At 40.9% G+C, this 23,510-nt stretch overlaps 1 protein-coding gene across 4 annotated transcripts in view; it reads left to right on the forward strand.

Moving 5' to 3' along the window:
- The window catches only part of ATP8B4 (ATPase phospholipid transporting 8B4 (putative)), a 327,013-nt gene extending 304,122 nt beyond the window's left edge, over positions 1-22,891 (forward strand). For all 4 annotated transcript variants that reach the window (XM_077263705.1, XM_077263703.1, XM_077263704.1 and 1 more), the window contains 5 exons: positions 9,932-10,015; positions 10,207-10,452; positions 12,986-13,124; positions 14,845-14,975; positions 18,404-22,891. In XM_077263705.1, coding sequence (XP_077119820.1) covers positions 9,932-10,015; positions 10,207-10,452; positions 12,986-13,124; positions 14,845-14,975; positions 18,404-18,685 — 882 coding nt within the window. In that variant the 3' untranslated portion in view covers positions 18,686-22,891. The remainder of the gene's footprint in view (positions 1-9,931; positions 10,016-10,206; positions 10,453-12,985; positions 13,125-14,844; positions 14,976-18,403) is intronic.
- The last annotated feature ends 619 nt before the right edge of the window (positions 22,892-23,510 follow it).

Consider the following 23,510-nt stretch of genomic DNA (forward strand, 5'->3'; position numbering starts at 1 on the left):
AAGAATCTTTTCCTGGGCAGAGAAGAACCTTCTGTCAGTCACAGCGGTACATCTCAGAGGAGTAGACAATACTCAGGCAGACTATCTCAGCTGGAAAAACATACATCTAGGGTAGTGGTGTCTGGACCAAACTGTGTTCATGTCCCTAAACTCAAGGTGGGGAATCCCAGAAGTGGACCTGTTTGCCAACGGACAAAATGCAAAGACGGAGACATTCTTCTCCCTCTATCACTCGGATAGGGCTCAAGGAATAGATGCGTTCTCACAGCTGTGGAAGTTCAACCTCGCATATGCTTTTCCACCCATCCCCATGCTGGCGAAGACGCTGCAGAAAATCAGTACAGACCGAGTTACCACAATCCTAATCGCACCACTGTGGCCCGGGAGTAGCTGGTACAGTGCCCTACTGGACATGGCCCTAGAAGGTCCCTGGCTTCTATCTCAGAAAGTCGACCTCCTTCACCAAGGTCCCCTACTACATCCGGATCTACACAAGCTGAACCTAACGGCATGGTTACTGAGGCCAAAATCTTAAGAGCCAGGGGACTCTCGGATAAAGTAGTCCAAACCCTCAAAAAAGCAGAATGCCAGTGACCAATGCCATCTATGCCAAGGTCTGGAAAAGGTTTACGTCCTGGTGTTTCCCAGAAACCCCAGACCCCTTTCATCCCAATATAGCACGGGTCTTAGATTTCTTACGGAAGGGATTAGAAATGGGCCTTACCCCTAGCACACTCAAAGTGCAAGTATCAGCCCTTAGCACCTTTTTTGATCTAGACTTAGCCGGCCACCGCTGGATCAAACGCTTTATGATTTCAGTATCCAGGATGTGTCCTAGACTCCGTAGTAAGGTGCCGCCTTGGGACCTCAATATCATTCTTAATGATCTAACTCAAGATCCATTTGAACCCCTTGAATCTATGACTATAAACAACTTAACCCTCAAAACAGTCTTTTTAGTCGCGATCACTACGGCTAAGATGTATAGGGGAGTTGCAGGTCCTGTCGATACAGGAACCTTATCTGATATTCACTACGGATAGCATTATACTGAAACTAGATCAGTCCTTTCTTCCTAAAGTGGTCTCAGATTTTCACAGGGATCAGGATATTGTGCTACCCTCATTCTGCCCAATCCCCTCCAACCCTAAAGAAGAGACCTTTCACACCCTTGACGTCTGCAGGGTGGTTTTATCTTACTGACGGCAGACTGAAGCCTGGCGAATCGATCAGAATGTATTTATCCAGTTCTCAGGCCGGAACAAAGGCAAAAAGGCGGCAAAGAACACGATCGTGAATTGGATCAAACAGTCTTTTTGCCTGGTTTACTCATCACAGAAACTTGATCCACCTGCTTCTCTGAAGGCACATTCTACCCGGGCTATGGCAACATCATGGGCAGAGAGGGGGAATGTTTCATCAGAGCAGATATGCAGAGCCGCCACCTGGTCGTCCATCCACATGTTCACCAGACATTACAGGCTAAATTTCAATAGGGACTTAACATTTGGCAGACGAGTTCTGCAGGCCGTGATCCCTCCCTAGAGAAATTAGCTGTTGGTATTACTCCGAAGTGGCTGTCGTGGAAGGTGACTAGAGAAAATAGAATTAGTCTTACCGGTAATTCGGTTTCTTGGAACCTTCCACGACAGCACTAATTTCCCTCCCTATCTGATATTTTTTCTTATTGGATGATTCCTGCATTTTCGTGGTAATTATACATGCTAGTGTCCAGGAAAACACTGGTGGTTGCAGGAAGGGGAGGGGTATTTAACCTCTTTGTGTTCCTGTCCCCTATTAGGGCGGGGAAGACAAGTGGCTGTCATGGAAGGTTCCTAGAAACCAAATTACTGGTAAGACTAATTCTATTTTTTTTAAATATGAAAAAAAATAAAAAAAATATAAAAGTTTAAATCATCCCCCTTTCGCCCCATCCAAAATAAAACAATAAAAAAATCAAACCTACACATTTGTTATCGCCATGTTCAGAATCGCCCGATCTGTCAGTAAAGAAAAAGCATTAACCTGATCGCTAAACAGTGTAACGAGAAAAAAATTAGAAACACCAGAATTACGTTTTTTTTTGGTCGCCGCGACATTGCATTAAAATACAATAACGGGCGATCAAAAGAACGTATCTGCACAAAAAGTAGTATCGTTAAAAATGTCAGCTCGGCAAGCAAAAAATAAGCCCTCACCCGACCCCAGATCACGAAAACTGGAGATGCTACGGGTATCGGAAAATGGCGTTTTTTTGTGGGGTTTTTTTAGCAAAGTTTTGAATTTTTTTTCACCACTTAGATAAAAAATAACCTAGACATGTTAGGTGTCTATGAACTCGTAATAACCTGGAGAATTATAATATCAGGTCAGTTTTAGCATTTAGTGAACCTAGCAAAAAAGCCAAACAAAAAACCAGTGTGGGATTGCACTTTTTTTGCAATTTCACCACACTTGGAATTTTTTTCCCATTTTCTAGTACAAGACATGGTAAAACCAATGGTGTCGGTCAATAGTACAACTCCTCCCGCAAAAAATAAGTCCTCACATGACCATATTGAAGGAAAAATAAAAAAGTTATGGCTCTGGGAGGGAGGGGAGCGAAAAACAAAAACGAAAAAGGGCCGCGGCGTGAAGGGGTTAAATGAAGGTATTATTAAAGGAAAAATAAATCCAAACCTACAGATCCCTGTGTGAAAAAGTGATTGCCCCCTAAACCTAATAACTGGTTGGTCCACCCTTTGCAACAACAACTGCAATCAAGCGTTTACGAAAACTGGCAATGAGTCTTTTTCAACGCTCTGGCAGAATTTTGGCCCACTCAATCATTGCATAATTGTTGTAATTCAGCCACATTGGAGGGTTTCCAAACATGAACCGCCTTTTTAAGGTCATGCCACAGCATCTCAATCAAATTAACGTCAGTATTTTGAGTAGGCTACTCCAAAGTCTTAATTTTGTTTTTCTTAAGCCATTCAGAGGTGGACTTGCTATTGTGTTTTGGATCATCGTTCTGCTGCATTACCCATGTTCGCTTCAGTTTGAGGTCACGAACAGATGACCGGACATTCGCCTTCAGGATTTTTAGGTAGACAGCAGAATTCATGGTTCCATTTGCCACAGCAAGTCTTCCAGGTCCTGAAGCAGCAAAATATCCCCAGACCATCACACTTCCATATTTCACTGTTGGCATGATGTTCCTTTTCTGAAATGCTGTTACTTCTATGTCAGATGTAATGGGTCATACACCTTCTAAAAAGTTACACTTTTGTCTCGTCAGTCCACAGAGTATTTTCCCAAAAGTCTTGGGATCATCAAGATTTTTTCTAGAAAAACTGAGACTAGCCTTTATATTCTTATTGCTTAGTAGTGGTTTTCATCTTGGAACTCTGCCATGCAGGCCATTTTTGCCCAGTCGCTTTCTTATGGTGGAGTCATGAACACTGACCTTAACTGAGGCAAGTGACGCCTGCAGTTCTTTGGATGTTGTTGTGGGGTTTTGTGACCTCTTGGATGAGTCATCGCTGCACCCTTACGGTAATTTTGGTCTACTGGCCACTCCTGGGAAGGTTGACCAATGTTCCATGTTTTCATCATTTGTGGATAATGGCTCTGACTGTGGTTTGCTGGAGTGCCAAAGCCCAAGAAATGCCTTTATAACCTTTTCCAGACTGACAGATTAGATCTCAATTACTTTATTTCTCATTTGTTCCAGAATTTCTTGGGATCACGGCATAGCTTTTGAAGATTTATTGGTCTACTTCACTTTGTCATGTAGGTCCTATTGAAGTGATTTCTTGATTGAGATCAGGTGTGGCAGTAATCAGGCCTGCATGTGGCTATGGAATTTTAACTCGGCTTCCCAACGATGTGATAAAGCACAGTTTATTTATTTTTTAATCTCTTTTTTATGCAGGCCCCTAGGTAGGTAGCGGACCAAGACAAAGGGGCAAGGCAAACGGGTGGTCAATAAATAATCCAAGGTCGGTCAGCAAAGATCAGAATACTAAAACTCAAAGCACAGCGGAAACGCACACCAAACTGAGTAGCGCTACAACTGGCAGAGATAAGAGGCAGGCAGCCAGCTAAAAAGTCTGGGAATCATTACGAACAGGAGACTCCTGTAGGAAACCCAGCACGCCCCAGCCCTGATTTTTACAGATATTTCAAACTCCGTCTTTTCCATTCCCCGAACCCCTCCAAATTATCTAATTCTCTCAAGCCCGTGTTATTCCTAATAGGAGTAATTGTGTGTTCCCCACCGCTTTTTACAGGTCCACCAGATTTTGTGTATCAGGAATAGAGTGGGGCAGCATGTTCAATTGATGTTAAATTTATGGAATTCCAAGAGTTCCAACAAGTTTTGACCTCCCCCCTAAAATTTCAACACTAATGCCCCCGCATCCTATGTTCCCTTCAGAGCTCATCATCTAAACTACTGAAATTGGGAGGCCAAGAAGGTACCCCCATGTGTGCGTCAGCCCTAATCCCCCCCTGATCTTTGGGTAGCTGTAGCTTTTCAAGTTTAATTCTAGGAATTCCTCTTTCAATACCAGATTTTTAAGGATGTTATGCATTTTCCTGAACCAAAATTTGGGAATCCAAAATGGGGAGTTGTGCATTGTATATAAGATACACGGCATAAGGCACATTTTGATGAGATTTGTTCTACCCAGAGCAGACAAAGGTAGTTTTCTTCAAGCACTTATGCTATGCCTTGGCTTAAACACCAAATGATACAAATTTAGGGGTATAAAATCCTTCTTGGTCTTGTAATGTGGACACCAAGATATTTAATTTCTGAACTACTGTGATATTTGATATATTATCCAGAACTAACCCATCCCTATTATCCAAAGAAAGTAGAGCAAATTTTTTTGACCAATTTATCTAAGGCTGGAAATGGACCCAAATCTCTCGTTTCCATTATAATTGGAAGGGAAATATTTCTAGAAATTCCCTATCTCTATCCCCTAAAGAATGGAAGCCAATCCCACCTAGATATTCCGAGAGGTAACCCTGTGAGTAATTGACCATAGAAGAGTATAGATCTTAATAAAAGCTATGCAGAGTCTGCAGTATTTCAGAAGTTCGGGTGTTAACATTTCCTTCCAAATCCCTTTGTTGGTAAGTAAGTGCACTTTCCTTTTGAGGCTGTGCTAGCTTGGCCATTAACCCCTTAACGACCAGAGGTATTTTTGGTTTTGTATTTTCATTTTTTGCTCCCCTTCTTGCCAGAGCCATAACTTTTTTATTTTTTTGGTCAAAATGGCCATGTGAGGGCTTGTTTTGTGCAGGACGAGTTGCACTTTTGAACGACACCATTGGTTTTACCATGACGTGTACTAGAAAACGGGAAAAAAATTCCAAGTGCGGTGAAATTGCAAAAAAAGTGCAATCCCACACTTTTTTTGTTTGACTTTTTTACTAGGTTCACTAGATGGTGGTGATGATTAAAAAAAAACAACAACAAAAAAAAAATCATAATCAGGTTCCTCGCATCATGTTCTCATACACTTTATGCAGTTAATAGCCTCTGTGTCTGTACTGCTACATATTTAGGCTGTTAACTGGTTCATGCAGCTTTACATGAACACCCGAGCCTTACACTATGGCTGGTCCAAATAACTAAAGCAATTGTTACCATCCACCTCTCGTGTCTCCCCTTTTCCTCATAGTTTGTAAGCTTGCGAGCAGGGCCCTCATTCCTCCTGGTATCTGTTTTGAACTGTGATTTCTGTTATGCTGTAATGTCTATTGTCTGTACAAGTCCCCTCTATAATGTAAAGTGCTGCGGAATATGTTGGCGCTATATAAATAAAAATTATTATTATTATGGTGAAACTGGCCTGCCATTATGATTCTCCAGATCATTATGAGTTCATAGACGCCAAACATGTCTAGGTTCTTTTTTTTATCTAAGTAATGAAAAAAAATTCCAAACTTTGTTTTAAAAAAAAAAAAAATATATATATATATATATATATATATATATATATATATATATATATATATATATATATATATATATATACACTCACCGGCCACTTTATTAGGTACACCATGCTAGTAACGGGTTGGATCCCCTTTTGCCTTCAGAACTGCCTCAATTCTTCGTGGCATAGATTCAACAAGGTGCTGGAAGCATTCCTCAGAGATTTTGGTCCATATTGACATGATGGCATCACACAGTTGCCGCAGATTTGTCGGCTGCACATCCCAAAGATGCTCCATACAAGGCAGGATGGATCCATGCTTTCATGTTGTTTACGCCAAATTCTGACCCTACCATCCGAATGTCGCAGCAGAAATCAAGACTCATCAGACCAAGCAACATTTTTCCAATCTTCTACTGTCCAATTTCGATGAGCTTGTACAAATTGTAGCCTCAGTTTCCTGTTCTTAGCTGAAAGGAGTGGTACCCGGTGTGGTCTTCTGCTGCTGTAGCCCGTCTGCCTCAAAGTTCGACGCACTGTGCGTTCAGAGATGCTCTTAGGCCTACCTTGGTTGTAACGGGTGGCGATTTGAGTCACTGTTGCCTTTCTATCAGCTCGAACCAGTCTGCCCATTCTCCTCTGACCTCTGGCATCAACAAGGCATTTCCGCCCACAGAACTGCCACTCACTGGATTTTTTTTCTTTTTCGGACCATTCTCTGTAAACCCTAGAGATGGTTGTGCGTGAAAATCCCAGTAGATCAGCAGTTTCTGAAATACTCAGACCAGCCCTTCTGGCACCAACAACCATGCCACGTTCAAAGGCACTCAAATCACCTTTCTTCCCCATACTGATGCTCGGTTTGAACTGCAGGAGATTGTCTTGACCATGTCTACATGCCTAAATGCACTGAGTTGCCGCCATGTGATTGGCTGATTAGAAATTAAGTGTTAACAAGAAGTTGGACAGGTGTACCTAATAAAGTGGCCGGTGAGTGTATATATATATATATATATATATATATATATATATATTGCGCCATTTTCTGATACCCATAGCGTCTCAATTTATCGTGATCTTGGGCTGGGTGAGGTCTTATCTTTTGCGTGCCTAGCTGACGTTTTTAATGATACCATTTTGATGCAGATACAATCTTTTGATCGCCCGTTACTGCATTTTAATGCAATGTCGCGGCGCCGAAAAAAAGTAATTCTGGCGTTTGGACTTTTTTTTTCTCGCTACGCCTTTTAGCGATCAGTTTAATCCTTTTTTTTTATCGATAGATCGGGCGATTCTGAACACGGCAATACCAATTTGAACTTTTATATATTTTTTATATATTTTTAAAAACTTTTTTTTTTTCACTTTTGGCATGCTTCAATAGTCTCCATGGGAGACTAGAAGCTGCCATAATCCGATCGGCTCAGCTACATATAGATGATGATCAGATCGCCTATATGTAGCTGAGTTACTCACTTGCTATGAGCGCCAACCACTGTGCGGCGCTCACACAAGCCGGCAGTGACAACCATAAAGCTCTCCAGGAGACCTCTGGTTGTCATGCCAACCCACTGGTGACCCACGATCACGTGACTGGGTCACTGGTGGGCGGCTTTCCGGCGCGATTGCCAGAAGCGCTTGTTAAATGCCACTGTTAGAGTTTGACAGCGACATTTAATGTGTTAATAGCCGCGGGTGGATCGCGATTGCACCCTCGGCTGTGCCAGGCACATGTCAGCTGTTCAAAACAGCTGACATGTGTCAGGAAAGATGTGGGCTCACCACCGGATTCCACATCAAAGGAAGGGAGTTCGACGTGGGCGTACTATTATGCCCAATGTCGGAAATGGGTTAAATGACCAGTGGTCTCCCCTTCTCTTAAAATTGCTGTTCTAGAAACATCCGCTTATAATTCACTTGTTCAAGTTAAAATTATCGTAGTTGCTTTTATAACTTTTTCCACGGCCTAATTTTCTCAGGGTTTTTATATTTTATAAATGTTATTTCAGTCTCCTGCACCCTTTCTTCCAAAGCCAGTGTCACTTTTTCTGGGAGTTATCCTTCACTGTTTTCATTTCATATATTAGCACGCCTTCATGGTATCGCAAACTACATTAATGTGTGCAGAACCTATATTAGTGTCAAAGAATTCCACCAATTTCCCCGTTACGTTATTACAATTAATACGTTTGAGTCAAAATGGATTACATTTCCAGCCCGAAGAGTGCCTGGCTCTTAAAGGGAATCTGTCACCTAATTTTGGCCCTATAAGCTGCGGCCACCGACATCAGGTGCTTATGTACAGCATTACAGAATGCTGTAGATAAGCCCCTGATGTAACCTGAAAGATGAGAAAAACAAGTTAGATTATACTCACCCAGGGGGCAGTCTTCTGCGGTCCGGTCCGATGGGCGTCGCGGTCCGGGTCCGGCGCTCCCATCTTCATGCAATGACGTCCTATTCTTGTCTTCACGCTCCGGCGCAGGAGTACTTTATCTCAACAGGGCAGATAAAGTACACCTGCGCAGGAGCCGCGACAGGAAGCAAAGAAGAGAACAACATCTTATGAAGATGGCAAACGCAGGACCCGGACCGCGACGCCCATCGGACCGCACCGGACCGCCCCCCAGGTGAGTATAATCTTACTTGTTTTTCTCATCTTTCAGGTTACATCGGGGCTTATTTACAGCGTTACAGAATGCTGTAGATAAGCCCCTGATGGCGGTGGCCGCAGTTTATAGGGCCAAAATGAGGTGACAGATTCCCTTTAAAGAGGTTGTCCACTACTTTTACAATGATCACCTATCTTAGGATAGGTCATCAATGTCTGATTGGCCGGGGTCCAACACCAGATACCCCCGCCGATCAGCTGTTATCGGCGGCCGCAGGCCGGAAGTAGTTACTTTCAGAGCTTGGCCGCCTCCTTGTAGTGGCCATGGCTTTGTACTGCACATCCACCTCCTCTTCATATGAACAGCTGATTGCCGGGGTTGCCAGGTGTTAGATCCCAGCTCATCAGACATTGATGACCTATTCTAAGGAGAAATCCCTCCCCTTAACCAAACAAAATCCCCCCCACCCCTCAGAGTTTCTTAAACCTACCCTTACACATAAGGACTTGGGCCCAAACATTTTGTATGTATTCAGACCATAAAAAAATACAGATAACAACGTAACCAGGTACGAGTTCTACTCGAGCAGAACCTGCTATCCTGCCGAAATGTGAATCACACATATAGCTCAACTGCGTCCTATTTCCCAGAAAATCAGAGTTCCAGGTCTAGTCACACAGTCACCCATTACACCAGATGACCATGTTCTTTTGAATTCTTCCCCCCAAAATCACACATAAAGATTCAGGCCCTCCTGGCTCTCATGTCTTGTTGAATCTTTATTTGGATTTTGGAAAAAGTCAAGTACAATGCTTGATGACCTCATAGGGAATGATCGGACTTCAGATTGCACAAAATCTTATTGTCGGCACACAGCCTTATAGGAACAGGAAATTAGAACGGCAGGAAAGGACCTGTCCTATAACTGGCACAAATGGTGCCAGATGGACCCTGTCGGCTATAATGGAGTTCATCTGGTTTCTGATTGGATGTCCATAGTTTCACTTTAAAAAATGACAGAATTTGCAACAACACTTACAAAGGCCTCTAAGTGTGAACCGGTCCTTAGGGGTAAGCTTGCATTAGGCTGGAAATCCAGAGTAACTGACAGTCTGTAACATTAATATGTTCAGACAAAGTGGTTCAGAATCTTCATAAATATGGGTTTTAGCTTGAATTCCTTCTTTTTCAGTATATTCTTACCAGAAAACTGGTGAAAATCCTTTCCCAAATTATCTGGTAGAGGTGCAGTCTAAACCCAGCATGACTCCAGCACATCTGTCAGATCGTGTACGCAGGAGATAATCTCACGCACATGACCATTTGTGTTCCTGCTCATTGCTATGAAATATGACAACTTCCATTCCCTTCTTTTCTTTCCAGACCGTCTATGACCAGTGGTTCATTACCCTGTTCAATATTGTGTACACCTCACTTCCTGTACTAGCCATGGGACTCTTTGATCAGGTAAGAATTTGGCACCAACTTATTTGCATTTCTTTTTCAAGACAGCACAAAGTGCAAGTTTGGGCATGGCCAATTTCACGTGCAATTTGACCGAGCGTATGTGAATAATACAAGTATAAAATATAATTTCTATATAAAATAAAGAGAATCTAATTTACACTAACATACTTTATGCATTTATCTGTTTGTAGGATGTGAATGAGCAGAACTGTATGGACTACACTAAATTGTATGAGCCGGGCCAGCTGAATCTGTTGTTCAACAAGCGTCGTTTTTTTATTTGCGTATTACATGGCATTTTTACTTCTTTTGCCCTTTTCTTTATACCTTTTGGGGCATTTTTTAACACAGCCGGTGAAGATGGAAAACATATATCAGACTATCAGTCTTTTGCCGTCACTGTTGCTACAAGTTTAGTTATTGTTGTCAGTGTCCAGGTAAGATCTCCTTTTGTAATATTTTTTTCACAGATTTCTTGTTACAGTACAGGACATTATGTCTAGTTGTCTTAAGGCACATTTACATGGGCCTGCTTCAAAAGTTCTCTTACATGGGCCAGTGCAAAGTTTCTTTGTAGACAAACCAATGTTAGTTTTCATACAGTCATGGCTGAAAAGTGTTGGCACCTTATAATTGTTCCAGAAAATTAGGTATTTCTCCCAGAAAATTATTGCAATTACACATTTTGTTATACACATGTTTATTTCTTTTGTGTGTATTGGAACAACACAAAAAAAACTGAGAAAAAAAGGCAAATTAAACCTAATTTCACGCAAAACCCCAAAAGTAGGCCGAACAAAATTGTTGACACCTTCCCAAAATTGTGGGTAAACAACTGTCAAGCATGTGATGCTGGTTCAAACTCACCTGTGGCAAGTAACAGGTATGGGCAATATTAAAATCACGCCTGAAAGTAGATGAAAAGTGTGAGAGAAGTTAACTCTATCCTTGCATTGTGTGTGCCACACTAAGCATTGAGTACAGAAAGAGAAGAAAAATCTCTGAGAGCTTGAGAACCAAAATTGTTGAAAAATATCAACAATCTCAAGATTTCTACATTTCTGGGTTTTTCTCAGTCAAGATGGGGTGCAGAGTGTACATTAATGTGAAAGAAATGAACTTTTTTGAATTTACCAAATGGCTGCAATGAAACAGTGAAAAATTTAAAGGGGTCTGAATACTTTCCGCACCCACTGTATATGGTAAAATCAAAGATGACATTGAAAAGTGCAACTCCTTCCAAAAACATCAAGCTCTGCTATGGCAATATTGATGGAAAAATGAAAAAGTTATGGCTCTTGGAAGAAGGGGAGGAAAAGCAAAAACTGAAAATGGTCTTGACTTGAAGGGGTTAAGGAACCCAAGATAACCCTCTAAGCTAATAAAGGCCTCTCTCAGTTTGCTAGTGTTAATGTTCATGAGTCCATCGTCACCACCATCAGGAGTACACTGATTAACAAAGGTGTGCATGGCAGGATTGCATGGAAAAAGGCTCTTCTGCCCAAAAACAACTAAAGATCCCATGGACAAGACAGAAGACTATTAGAACAATGTTTAGTGGATGGATGAGTTCAAAATAGAGTTTTTTTGTTTAAATGATCAGCATAAATAACTATTACCATCTGTAAAACAAAGTGGTGATAATGTCATCTTTTGGGTCTGTTTTCCTGCATCAGCACCAGGACTTGCCATCTTTGATTGAACAATGAATTCTGAATTATACCAATAAATTCTAAAGAAAAAAGATTGGTAAAGAAGCAATCTGAGAGCAGCATAATGTAGGGGCAGAAAGCATGATTCCAGTGATGTGTCAATTACTGGGCTGCTTGATATAATTTCGATAGAATTCTTGTTTTTCCTGCTGTAGATGTAGCAGTGGTCAGAATGCTGACCTGTGTATAATAATATAATCCCTGCCACACCGCTGTATATTGTCAGAAAGCTGCCCATCAGTGGTGGGTGCAGGGTTACACAGCTTAGCTGGAATTCCTAGCACGCGACACCTAGTCCTGCAGTGATAATCTCTTTCTGATAAAACACTGATTGAATTTAAACTACAGCACACAGGTGACACATCTCTGGAATCAGGCTCTCTTCCTCTATATAATGCTGCTCTCAGATTAAATGGCAAAACCTGCTGACAGATTCCCTGTTAAAGTTTTGAAATGGCCAAGTCAAATCCTGATCTTATGTTGTGGGAGGACCGGAAACAAGCAGATCATGAGAGAAAACGCACCAACATAACAGGGTTAAACTTGTAGAAGACAAATTCCTCTAAGCCAATGTTCAGGACTAATCTACAGTTACTGGAAATGTTTCGATGCAGTTATTTCTGAAAAAGGGGGTCACACCAGTTACTGAAAGCAAAGGTTCACTTACTTCTGCCACTCCCAAATGTAATGGTAGATCATTTTCCTCAAAAAAAGACACGTTTATTATTTTTGACTTGTTTGTTAGATTTGGTTGTCTTTATCTACTACTAATGTAGTTTAAGATCAAGTTTATGGAAAATTCTGCAGGGTTCACAAACTTTCAAGCACCACTATAGTAACAGTTACACATAAAAAGCCATAAGACAGGCAGGCAGTATTACTAAATCTATAGGCAACATTCTTATGATAAAACAAATACTGTATATTTAGAGCTATGCATTATTTTTAATAGGACTAAATTGAAAAAAGGTCACAAATGCAATTTTCTTAATAAATATAGTCATCATGGTGGCACAACACCTTATACTTAAAAATGTGTAACATGACATTTTGAGAATCATTCTTGTTTGGCATAGTAGAGACCAAAATACAAGCCCCCTCCCTACAGCTTCCTGATCGTAGAGTGCAGGCTGATTCCTATAAATTGTTAGTAAAATCCAGAATGGCAATTTCTATATTGTTTGCTGACATTTCATAATAATTTAAATGAATAATGTTCTTTCAGACATCCCTGATATGTGGTGTGATTGTCTTACAGATTGGTCTGGACACCAGCTACTGGACAGCTATAAACCATTTTTTCATCTGGGGCAGCCTGGCCGTGTACTTCTCCATCCTATTTGCCATGCATGGAGATGGAATTTTTGATATTTTTCCCAGTCATTTCCCTTTTGTTGGTAAGATCTAAAGTAGATTTTTTTCTGGAGTTTACACAGTATGAGTATGAAGCTCCATCGGCTATAGCATTGATCTTGCTAGATGTAGTTTATTCCATCGAAAATCGCTTCACTTGGCCACTACGTTGTTAAAGGTTTAGCCTGGACTTTTAGATATTATTTGTGGGGATAAAGACTCTGCCACCTCTGTGTGGTTACGTTCCATTCCTGCTGGCGAATCTGCATCTTCTGTTGACGTCCATGGACAAATGTCTTTTTTCGGCCTTTGTAACTATGTTACTGTGGAGCAGCTTTGTCTCTTCTGGTCTGTCTGCAGGGTGTCACAGTCGACGTCATGCTGATTGACAGCACTGCTACCTGACTGCAGAGAGCTGTCAATCAGCATGACATTAGCAGTGACACCCCATCCACAAAGCAGACCGGAAAAGGAACAACTGCTCTGTTAATGAAGCTGAGAAAGAATAAAAAGGGCACCAAAATCATCTATTGCTATTGTTAATGCCTATGTAATCAGTGGAACTGTACCGTTAAACAGCGGGAACATTGCGCTCACCAGGGAAAATACAACACATCAAAGTCCATAATTAGAGAAAAAGGTGGCACTCACCGTTCTTGTAAATAAACCTTTATTGCATATCCTTTAAAAGTATGGAGACGGGGAGAAGAGTGGATGAACGAACACTCCTCCTGCACTTCAACGGGTCCTGTGTTTTCACTCGGTTGTTAGATTTGGTTGCGTTTATCTACTTTTAGGAAGCGTACCCGTTGAGTTCTACCTCTTTTCTCTATTTATGGGCTGCTCTGTTGGGTCAAATTAAGCAGCAGAATTGCTGGCAGAAGTAGTCCGTGACCAGTCTGAGCCAGCCAAGATCGGCGCTGGACAGAACAAGCAGCTGGTTAGCAACGTACTTGCTTGATTAAAAATCCCAGATAGCCCCTTTAAATGTTCCTTCCTGTGCTAGGTATCTAGTAAAGGGGAGCACCTGTGAATTGGTCTGTTATGCACATCACTTCAGCAACAGCTAAATAAGGTACACCTAAGTGTCAAATATAAGAGTATTTAGAAAAGCTGTCTATAGAATAATAAACCAAGGTAGAAGAAGAACCCGAGGAGGTGCTCCTGTTTACTAGACATATATATATATATATATATATATATATATATATATATATATATATATATATATATATATATATATATATATATACACACACACTTTTATGTTTTTTGCAACTTTGCTGTGTATTATGAGGATCTGTTTGTATTATGGTGTGTGATACTGCGACGGTATGCTGTTATTTTCTGTTGATATGTTGAGGATTTTTCTTTACCTCTGCAGTGATATGGCTATTAGTAATACATATGATGAGATACGTATGTGTCATGGACAATTTCTGTAACTGGCTGCGTATATAATATTACATTGTAAAACTATCATACTCCCAGGTGTACCCACCCAGAACTTTTCTGTATCTGTGGTTTTCTTGTTACTTTTTTTAATTTCTTTTATTATAATAAAAAGTATCTTGATTAATATATAGCCATATATAAAGCTTTTTTGTTTTGGTGTTAGATTGTTGTTGTTGTTTTTTTTTGCTTTATGGCTAACTTTACTTAAGAATATAAATTGGTGTCTTTCTGTACTAGTTTCTGGCAAACCTAATGGACAATGAACGTTGTTGGTCATATAAATTTATATATATATTTTTTTTTCAATAGGAAATGCCAGAAATTCCCTAAGTCAAAAAAGTGTTTGGTTGGTAATATTCCTGACCACTGTGATTTGTGTCATGCCGGTGCTGACATTCCGATTTTTGAAGGTGGATTTAACACCAACACTCAGTGATAAGGTAGGTAAAACAATGTTTGTACTGCTTATATTATCATTTAGATTATTTTCGCTTGACCTTTCACATTAAAACCGCTTTTGTTTCCAGAAATGTGGATTTTGACTATAAGTTTGGCCAGGGCCAAACTGCTACTTAAAGGGACCCTGTCACTTCACTCATGCTGCCCAAACCAAGGACAGCATGCGTAATAGCCTGCTGCATAATTATTGCCAGGGATTTCTTTTCATTGAGACACTTGAAGAGTTGGCCAGGAGAGGCGCTCCAGGCGATGGACAAGTATCTCCTTATGATAAAGCAAAACTGAAAGAAATGATCTGGAGCATAAGTTGGTTTATGATGTACACATATGGGAGAAACTTGTCAAGTCAATCACCTGGAGTGGGGAGCTAGGCTGATTTATGCTGCCCACACCAATCTAGAGATAGGTTTCCCTTAAAGAAGTTGTCCTGTCAGCCACCTTTTCATTACTGACAGATAATATTTGGCCCCATTCCCAAGATAGATGCTTGTCCCTCTTTTGTGACCTTCAGCTATCGAACATGTATGATATATCTTGCCTCTATTATATATTTATATATTTATAGATCAGACAACCACTACAATACGTTATCATTTATGTAATTTTTTAGAAATAATTAGTGAATAAGAATTCTATTGGGAAGGAATTGAAACATATAATATTAGTCATTTGTTGAACTTCCCTTTATCCATAATTAAAGGGGATAGGGGATAACTTGCTCATCCGCTGGGACACCGACCAATCCTGAGAATGGAGCTCTGCAGCTCTCTTGAATTCACATGCTTGACCTCTGCTCCATTCATTGTTTATAGGATTGCTTGAAATAGCCAAATGCTGTACTCCACTTTTCCCGGCACTCCCATATACAATTGAGTGGAGTGGAAGTTGAAAAATGTACACCTCCATTGTTGTTTTATTTTAAATAAATATTTTAAATAAAAGGAGGCGTTACTAGTGTTAACCAACTAATGACTGACAGTATGCTCTCCCCATCTCATTTCAGAGTTGTGCCTGATTATAAATAACACAGTAAAGTAGAACTGAGCTTGGTCTCATTACAAACACATTTGCAGCTGCAGTTGTTTTCTCATAGTGCTTTAACTTTCATCTCACAGGCAGCCAGCTTGGGGGGAAGGACAGTACAGCCAAACCGAGCTGAGCTGCAGAGGAGTTTTTAATGAGACAAGGTTCAACTTTGCTGTACTGTGTTATTTGGAATCAGGCACAGCTATACAGCAGAGCTAACTGCCCTAAGAGAGGAGAGCTGCTGCTGCAAATGTGTTTTTACTGAGACAAAGTTGAGCTCTGCTGTACTGTGTTCTAGCCACACACAGCTCTGCAGTGAGATCAGGAGAGCAGACTGTCAGTCATTACATGTTTCACACTGGTAACATCCCGTTTCATTTAAAATAAACTCTGAAGGCAGATTCACAGGGAGATATAAAGCTCCTTTACATATCAAGAAAAATGTTGATTTCTCTGGAATAAGACAGCGGATCACAGATATCAAGGTATCATTTTATTCAGCTTCCTTTGACCTACAAGTTCGTATAGATGGCTTCGGATGGCTGATCCTCATGGCAGATTCCCTTTAAAGGGAACCTGTCACCCCCAAAATCGAAGGTGAGCTAAGCCCACCAGCATCAGGGGCTTATCTACAGCATTCTGTAACGCTGTAGATAAGCCACCGATGTATCCTGAAAGATGAGAAAAAGAGGTTAGATTATACTCACCCAGGGGTGGTCCGATCTGATGGGCGTCACGGTCCGGTCCGGGGCCTCCTATCTTCTTACGATGACGTCCTCTTTTTGTCTTCACGCTGCGGCTCCGGCGCAGGCGTACTTTGTCTGCCCTGTTGAGGGCAAAGCAAAGTACTGCAGTGCGTAGGCACTGGGCCTCTCTTTTCTTTCCCGGCACCTGCGCACTGCAGCACTTTGCTCTACCCTCAACAGGGCAGACAAAGCACGCCTGCGCCGGAGCCGCAGCGTGAATACAAGAAGAGGACGTCATCATAAGAAGATAGGAGGCCCCGAACCGGACCGCGACGCCAATCGGACCAGAACTGGACCGGGACCGCCCCTGGGTGAGTATAATCTATCCTCTTTTTCTCATCTTTCAGGATTCATCGGGGGCTTTTCTACAGCATTCCAGAATGCTGTAGATAAGCCCCAGATGCCGGTGGGCTTAGCTCACCTTCGATTTTGGGGGTGACAGGTTCCCTTTAAATGGGAAAAAGGTGAACATAAGCAGTTTTTCTATTCACTTTCTTTAAGGGCAGCAGTGGTTTGTTGTATCAAGATGCAACTTTTTATATCTCCCTAAAGTAGAAGTCTGGTCCAGATTGTATTTTGGCTTGTAGATTTGTACCTTCTTAGAATGTTTAATCATAAGAAATGATTTTTACAATATGATTAAACATGCCCTGTATGTTATTAATTTTATACCAGTATTAAACTACTTATTTATGACACATTTTAATATGTTAAATATTTTTTGCTTAGCCAATGTTTTATTATTATATATTTGGCTATCTTTATACAGTACACTCAGCTGCTTACTTTCATGAAGCACTTCTGAGCTTGGTACAAAGGGAGAGTTTCCTTAAAGAGAACCTGTCACCAGGTTTGACTCATATGAGATAAGACCACCGCCATTCAGGCCTGATCTACAGCATTCTATAGTGCTGTATATAAGCCCCCAAACTGGCCAAAAGATAAGAAAAAGAGGTCTTATACTCGCCTGCAAGGCGGTCTGGTCTGATGGGTGTCACTATTGGTCCAGCGCCTTTCCTTCTTCTTACGATCAACGTCCTCCTACTGCTTCGTGTGAATGACGCGTCTACGTCTTCCACACAGTCTCCCCAGCATCCCGTTCTTGCGCAGGCGTACTTCTCTGCCCTGTTAACGGCAGAGCAAAGTACTGCAGGCGCTGGGAAAGGTCAGAGAGCCCAGCCCATTGCAGTACTTTGCTCTACCCTAGTCATGGAATAGAAGTATTCCTGTGCAAGAACGCGATGCCGAGGAGACTGTGTGGTTGACATAGGGACTCGTCATCCACAGAAAGCAAGAAGCAGAGATGCTCCAGATCAAGAAGAGCGACACCCCTCGAACCGGACCGCCCTGCAGGTGAGTATAATACAAGCTCTTTTTCTTATCTTTCAAGTTAGGTCGGGGGCAGATATACCGAAATTGTAGAATGCTGTATAATAGGCTAGAAAGACTGTGGCCGTATCTCATATCGGCCAAACCTGTTGACAGATACGCTTTAAAGAGAATATCAATACACGTATGTAGATAGATAGAATTAGAAAGCAGTGTGTTGAACAACATTGCAGGAGGCTTTATCTCTGCCGGCTAACTAATAAAAAGGTGTTACAAATGTATAACTTTTTATATTGTTACATTAAAAGGTTCGGTATTTGCAGCAGGCTAAGAAGAAACGGAAGCCCTTGGCGAACCATATGCGCAGGGTGCATAGAACTAGCTCCAGGAGATCTGGATATGCTTTTGCTCACCAGGAAGGCTACGGTGAGCTTATTACTTCTGGTAAAAACATGCGGTTAAATGAGCCTCAGTCATCATCGGGCATCGCAAGAACAATGCTGAGCAGCACAAGCTGGATAGAAAACCTGAGGAAGAAGACGGCAGATAACTTTAATAGCTTCAGCAGTGATAAGATTTCTAAATTATAACTAATAGAGGACCATAATTGTTTTTTTTATTATTATTATTTTTTATTGGCTTTTAGTCGTGGCCATATTTTTGCACTGTGTTACTCAACACCAAAGGGAGATGATGTACATCTTCTAAAAAATGGATCACCCTGAAGCAGCCACTTTTTGTCCCATCTGATGTCAGCTCCTATAAAACACTGTTCAGGAAAAGGAGCCTTTGAGAAATCCCCACACCCTTCTATACTCCATTCCCAAATGATTACGAAGCTGAAGCTCCATACTGTGATACAGGACAATAACATGGCACTGTAGACTCGTCAATTTCTGACCAACAACTGTTTAAACCGGTTTCTGATTGAATGTCAAGGGCATTTGCTTTCTGAACTTTCCTGCATTTTGCTTTGAATGTTTTTTAGTTGTAAGTGTGCAGTTTGAGACACCGTTTTAGATGGACCATATTTTTTAGTGTCAAAAACAATTTGCAAGCTAGTCTATTTCACATCCGGGAAGGCTACCTTCTTCCTATTAATACTTGCTGAAGAAAATGCTGCTACTCTTGATCACAATAGTTTTTCCTTCCCGAGGATTTGATCATTATTCAGAGTCATCATTGGCTTCCTTTTGAGTTGAGTTCTTTAACGTTCCGTATTTTTCAGCAGGTCCTTATCTTGAGCTCCTCCTACTTGTTATTACAGCTTGTAAAGAGGTTTCCTGTTAGAGAGCAACATATAATTTTGGTATGGCCAGTACTTAGATTAGCAAGGTTATCTTCCAAGTGGAACTTGTCTCTTTCCTTCTAATATTAGATGAATGTCTGTTTTCCATCTTGGCCTTTTCAGCATTATGAATGTGACAAAAGGTGCCGTGACTATACTATACATCAGGGTGTAAGTCACTCGGAGAAAACCTATCGTCTATACAACCAGAGGGACATTCTTCTGGAGATGAAAGAAACCTCATTTGATTTAGTGCTGGATATTTTTACTCACATGCTTTGTTTCACACAGAAACGTTGCCTAATCTGTTGAAATCCACCAATGGACCAGTTTTCTCAGGGGATATTCATTTATATCATAACTGCTGCTCTTCATCTTGCTTTAAAGGGCAAGGGCTTACCCACAATTAAAGAAGGACACCCATGAATCCATGACGGTTTTGGGTCTTTAAATCTATGTATAAGTCAGTGTGATGTCAGTGTGTTAATTTACTCACCTGCCGTCTCCAGCGCTGTTCCGCTCCTCTTCTGAGTGATGTCACCGCCCTGCGGACTCTCCGGCTCACACTGCGCTCTGCGTGCCCCAAAGTGACTTTATACAATGTAAGCCTATGGAGGATCACAACGAGGCACCATCGGCATACGTTATGCTTGAGCTGGAAGTCTCCTTTACAAAGTGATCTGGATAGTCTGAAGAATGGGGAAATCATACAGAACAGGAGCGGGACAGCGCTGGAAACCAGAGGGGATGGCAGGAGGTGAGTACATTAACACACTGACACTACAGTACACTAACATTTACACAAGTTTGGGGGAAAAAGTTGATGGAAGGGCTCTTTAAGTTTCAAGAGATGTCGGTGGGTGTCGCTAGCTGGTGCTCCCATCTGTTTAGAGAATGTGCGGCTACCGGTGTCAGCTGAGCGGTAGTGATGCTTCATTCGCCTCCAATAATATACAGACGCCTCTCACTCAATGATCAGCTCACACTATCCTAGAGATCTGAAATGTCATAAGAGTTAATAAGGGGAAATATATTTTCATACGAGGACTGGTATGTTTTGTAGATTCTGCCAGCCCTCCAGACCAATATTCAAGACATATGGTGCACTTAGATGAGTAGATAATTGGAAATTGCTTGTTCCCAATCATCCTCTTTTGTAAACCTGCTGGTGATTATTACTTTAACTGTAGAGCAAAAATGGTCATTCATCAGGAGATCACAATATTTATGCCTGAAACATAATAGCTGCACATTACCCCGTGTAAACAGCCTGGGATGTGCTGTCGATAACATGGTACTTGTTATTGTTCGTCATTCCTATGTAAACAGGCCTGATCGAGCACCAGACAGCTCATATATAGCTGATTGGCGTTCGTTAATGATGACCTGTCTAAAGGCACCAATGAGCTCTTTTACTATAAGGGTAATTGGGTTTCTGTACAATTCCCTTTTACTTGCAATAAAACTGAATGTAATGTTTCCATAACATGTCTAACTTGATATTCAAGTTTCAGTATCGTTGACTACAGCAATTCAAAAAGTCAGAACCTCTTTTTTGGGACAACTAGAATGCCATGCATGTATCTAGGTGGCATTACCACTGTACATATAGTAGCTGGCTATCTCCTCTAGATACAGAAGTCATCGAAGCATAAATTGTCGGACATTTGTGACACCAAATTTGACATAAACACTTATATTATCGATATTACTGTAGTTAATTGTTTGCTGCCTCTTATTTTTTTTTAATTGAACTAGGAAAATGGTGATTAGATTTGGATAGTCAGCCATTACTCTGTTACTTTGTTAAACTGTTATTTTATTTGTTTTTTTAGGTATTTGTAGTGTGTTACATGGTTGGTCCATGTACAAGACTTCGCAGCAGAAAAATCTCTATAACATGCGTTTGTGCATACCTAAAATATGACACTGAGGAACAAGTGTAAAAGCGGTGCAGAGGAAATGTGGCGTAGTTGTCCAGATTTCGCTGTGCTGTTACCTTGCTCTGGTTTTGGTACACCGCTCTCACTGCTTTCCCTTTTACACGCGGTTTTATTGTGATACGTTGCACGGCTTCTCTATAGATGATTGCAGGTGCCAACTTAAGATGGGTAAATCACTTCCAACCGGACCGTAAGAAAGAATCTACAATGAGGATTTTACATAATCTCACGTTTTTTCATTGTATCAATATTAGTTAAGGGACACCTTCAACTACCAACCAGAGGTCAATGTCCATTATGCCCATACACCATTTTATAGCCTTTCCTCTGCACGGTTTATGTGAAGCTTCTAAAGTCAATGAATCCACCACTATGTGATGACAGCCGTTGCATGGAGCACAGTTCTGCGCTTATATGAAGGACTTCCCATATAGCCGAGCTTTGACATTCCTGTGGTCCAGACTCTACCCACCACCCATTTAATGAGCTGAAGATATTCCATTACGGTTGACTAGTGATAATGGGGGAAACCAGATTGTGCCTTGAGTAAGCTGTGACCCAGGGCTCTAGGGTCAAGGAGGCATGGCAGATGGCAGTGATATCACTCGTGCTTACTAATGATATTGCATTGTGCCATAACGTCAACGTATCTCCTTGCATTCCTGAGTGTCATATTCACGTAATTGCCTTGTGTATCACGTCCGATATTAAACACTGGCAATCTGGCTGCAAACAATGTTATGGGACAGCACTTTTTATCCTTGAAATTCTCATTTTTTTTGCTACTTGTTTGCTTCTTCAATGTGTTCTTGATTTCAGTCTCCACATGATGCATTTCATTAGTTATTTCTGCTGAGCTCCAAAAAGTTCTTTATGTAACACTCCTATCTCCCACCGAGTTGTGATGTGGATGGAGGCAGTAGAATACTGCTGCAGGTTTACTACAGTACGGTGTTTCATATCTGACTTTAAAGGGAATCTGTCAGCAGGTTTTGGCTATCCCATCTGGGTACAGCATAATGTAGGGGCAGAGACCCTGATTCCAGCGATGTGTCACTTACTGGACTGCTTGCAGTCATTTTTTATAAAATCACTGTTTTATCATGCTTCAGACCTATCAGTTATCTGAAAGTTGAGCTCTGTATAACCCTGCAAACAGCACTGATTGGCAGATCCTTCCACAAGCACAGTGTACACCGAAAGCTGCCAATCAGTGGTGGAGGCAGACTTATGCAAAGAATATGCTTGACTACCTGGCAGCAAAATACTAGTCCTCTAGTGATAATCTCCTGCTGATAAAGCAGTTACTTTATAAAAACTACACCAAGCATCCCAGTAAGTGACACATCGCTGGAATCAGGGTCTTTGTCTTTTACATTACGCTGCTCTCAGAATAGGTGACAAAAACTTGGTGACAGATTCCTTTTAACTATGTACGGTACAATGGCATGCCACGAATTCTCTTTAAGAGGTGGTACTAATAGCCTCTAGGACACCAAGGTTGTTAACGTCCACAGCTGATTTTTTATATATATATATATATGTATATATATATATATATATATATATATATATATATATATATATATATATATATATATATATATATATATATATATATTGCTTATTCTCTGCACAATTGCCATGTCGGCCTCAGCTATGCACAAATACTTGGGTCTAATATGCAGTCGACAGAGAATATGGGAAGAAGAACTGGTCCAATGCAGAGATGAGCCTTTGGTTGTGCTATGTCAATTCGCTGATGTTTTTTTTTTTTGTTATGTTTCATTACTGCTGAGAAACATCCAGTTTATTCCATGCATTGTTTTCTGCTGTCTTGTTTTGGTTTGCTAAATGCCGTTACTCCATTTTCATGTTTGAAAATCCAAATCCTTAATGTGGCATAATTCATTTTGTATTTGCAGGAGCCATTTATGAAGCCTAAATAGATCTATATATACATATATTTAGAAATGTCAGTCTTTATTATTTTAGGTACAGATTAGTTTAGATTTCTATAAAATGTCTGGCTTTTGTTTTGTGCAATAGAGAAGTTACAATCGTCTGTGCGCATGATGTCATACCAAAGAGTTAGCGCTCTTTTGTAACATAAGGTTTACATATGTACATAGTATTCCATAATTTATTTAAGTGCTTTATATACAAAATATTTTCTATAAATAT

This window comes from Ranitomeya variabilis, chromosome 5, assembly GCF_051348905.1.
Source record: "Ranitomeya variabilis isolate aRanVar5 chromosome 5, aRanVar5.hap1, whole genome shotgun sequence".
Taxonomy (NCBI): domain Eukaryota; kingdom Metazoa; phylum Chordata; class Amphibia; order Anura; family Dendrobatidae; genus Ranitomeya; species Ranitomeya variabilis.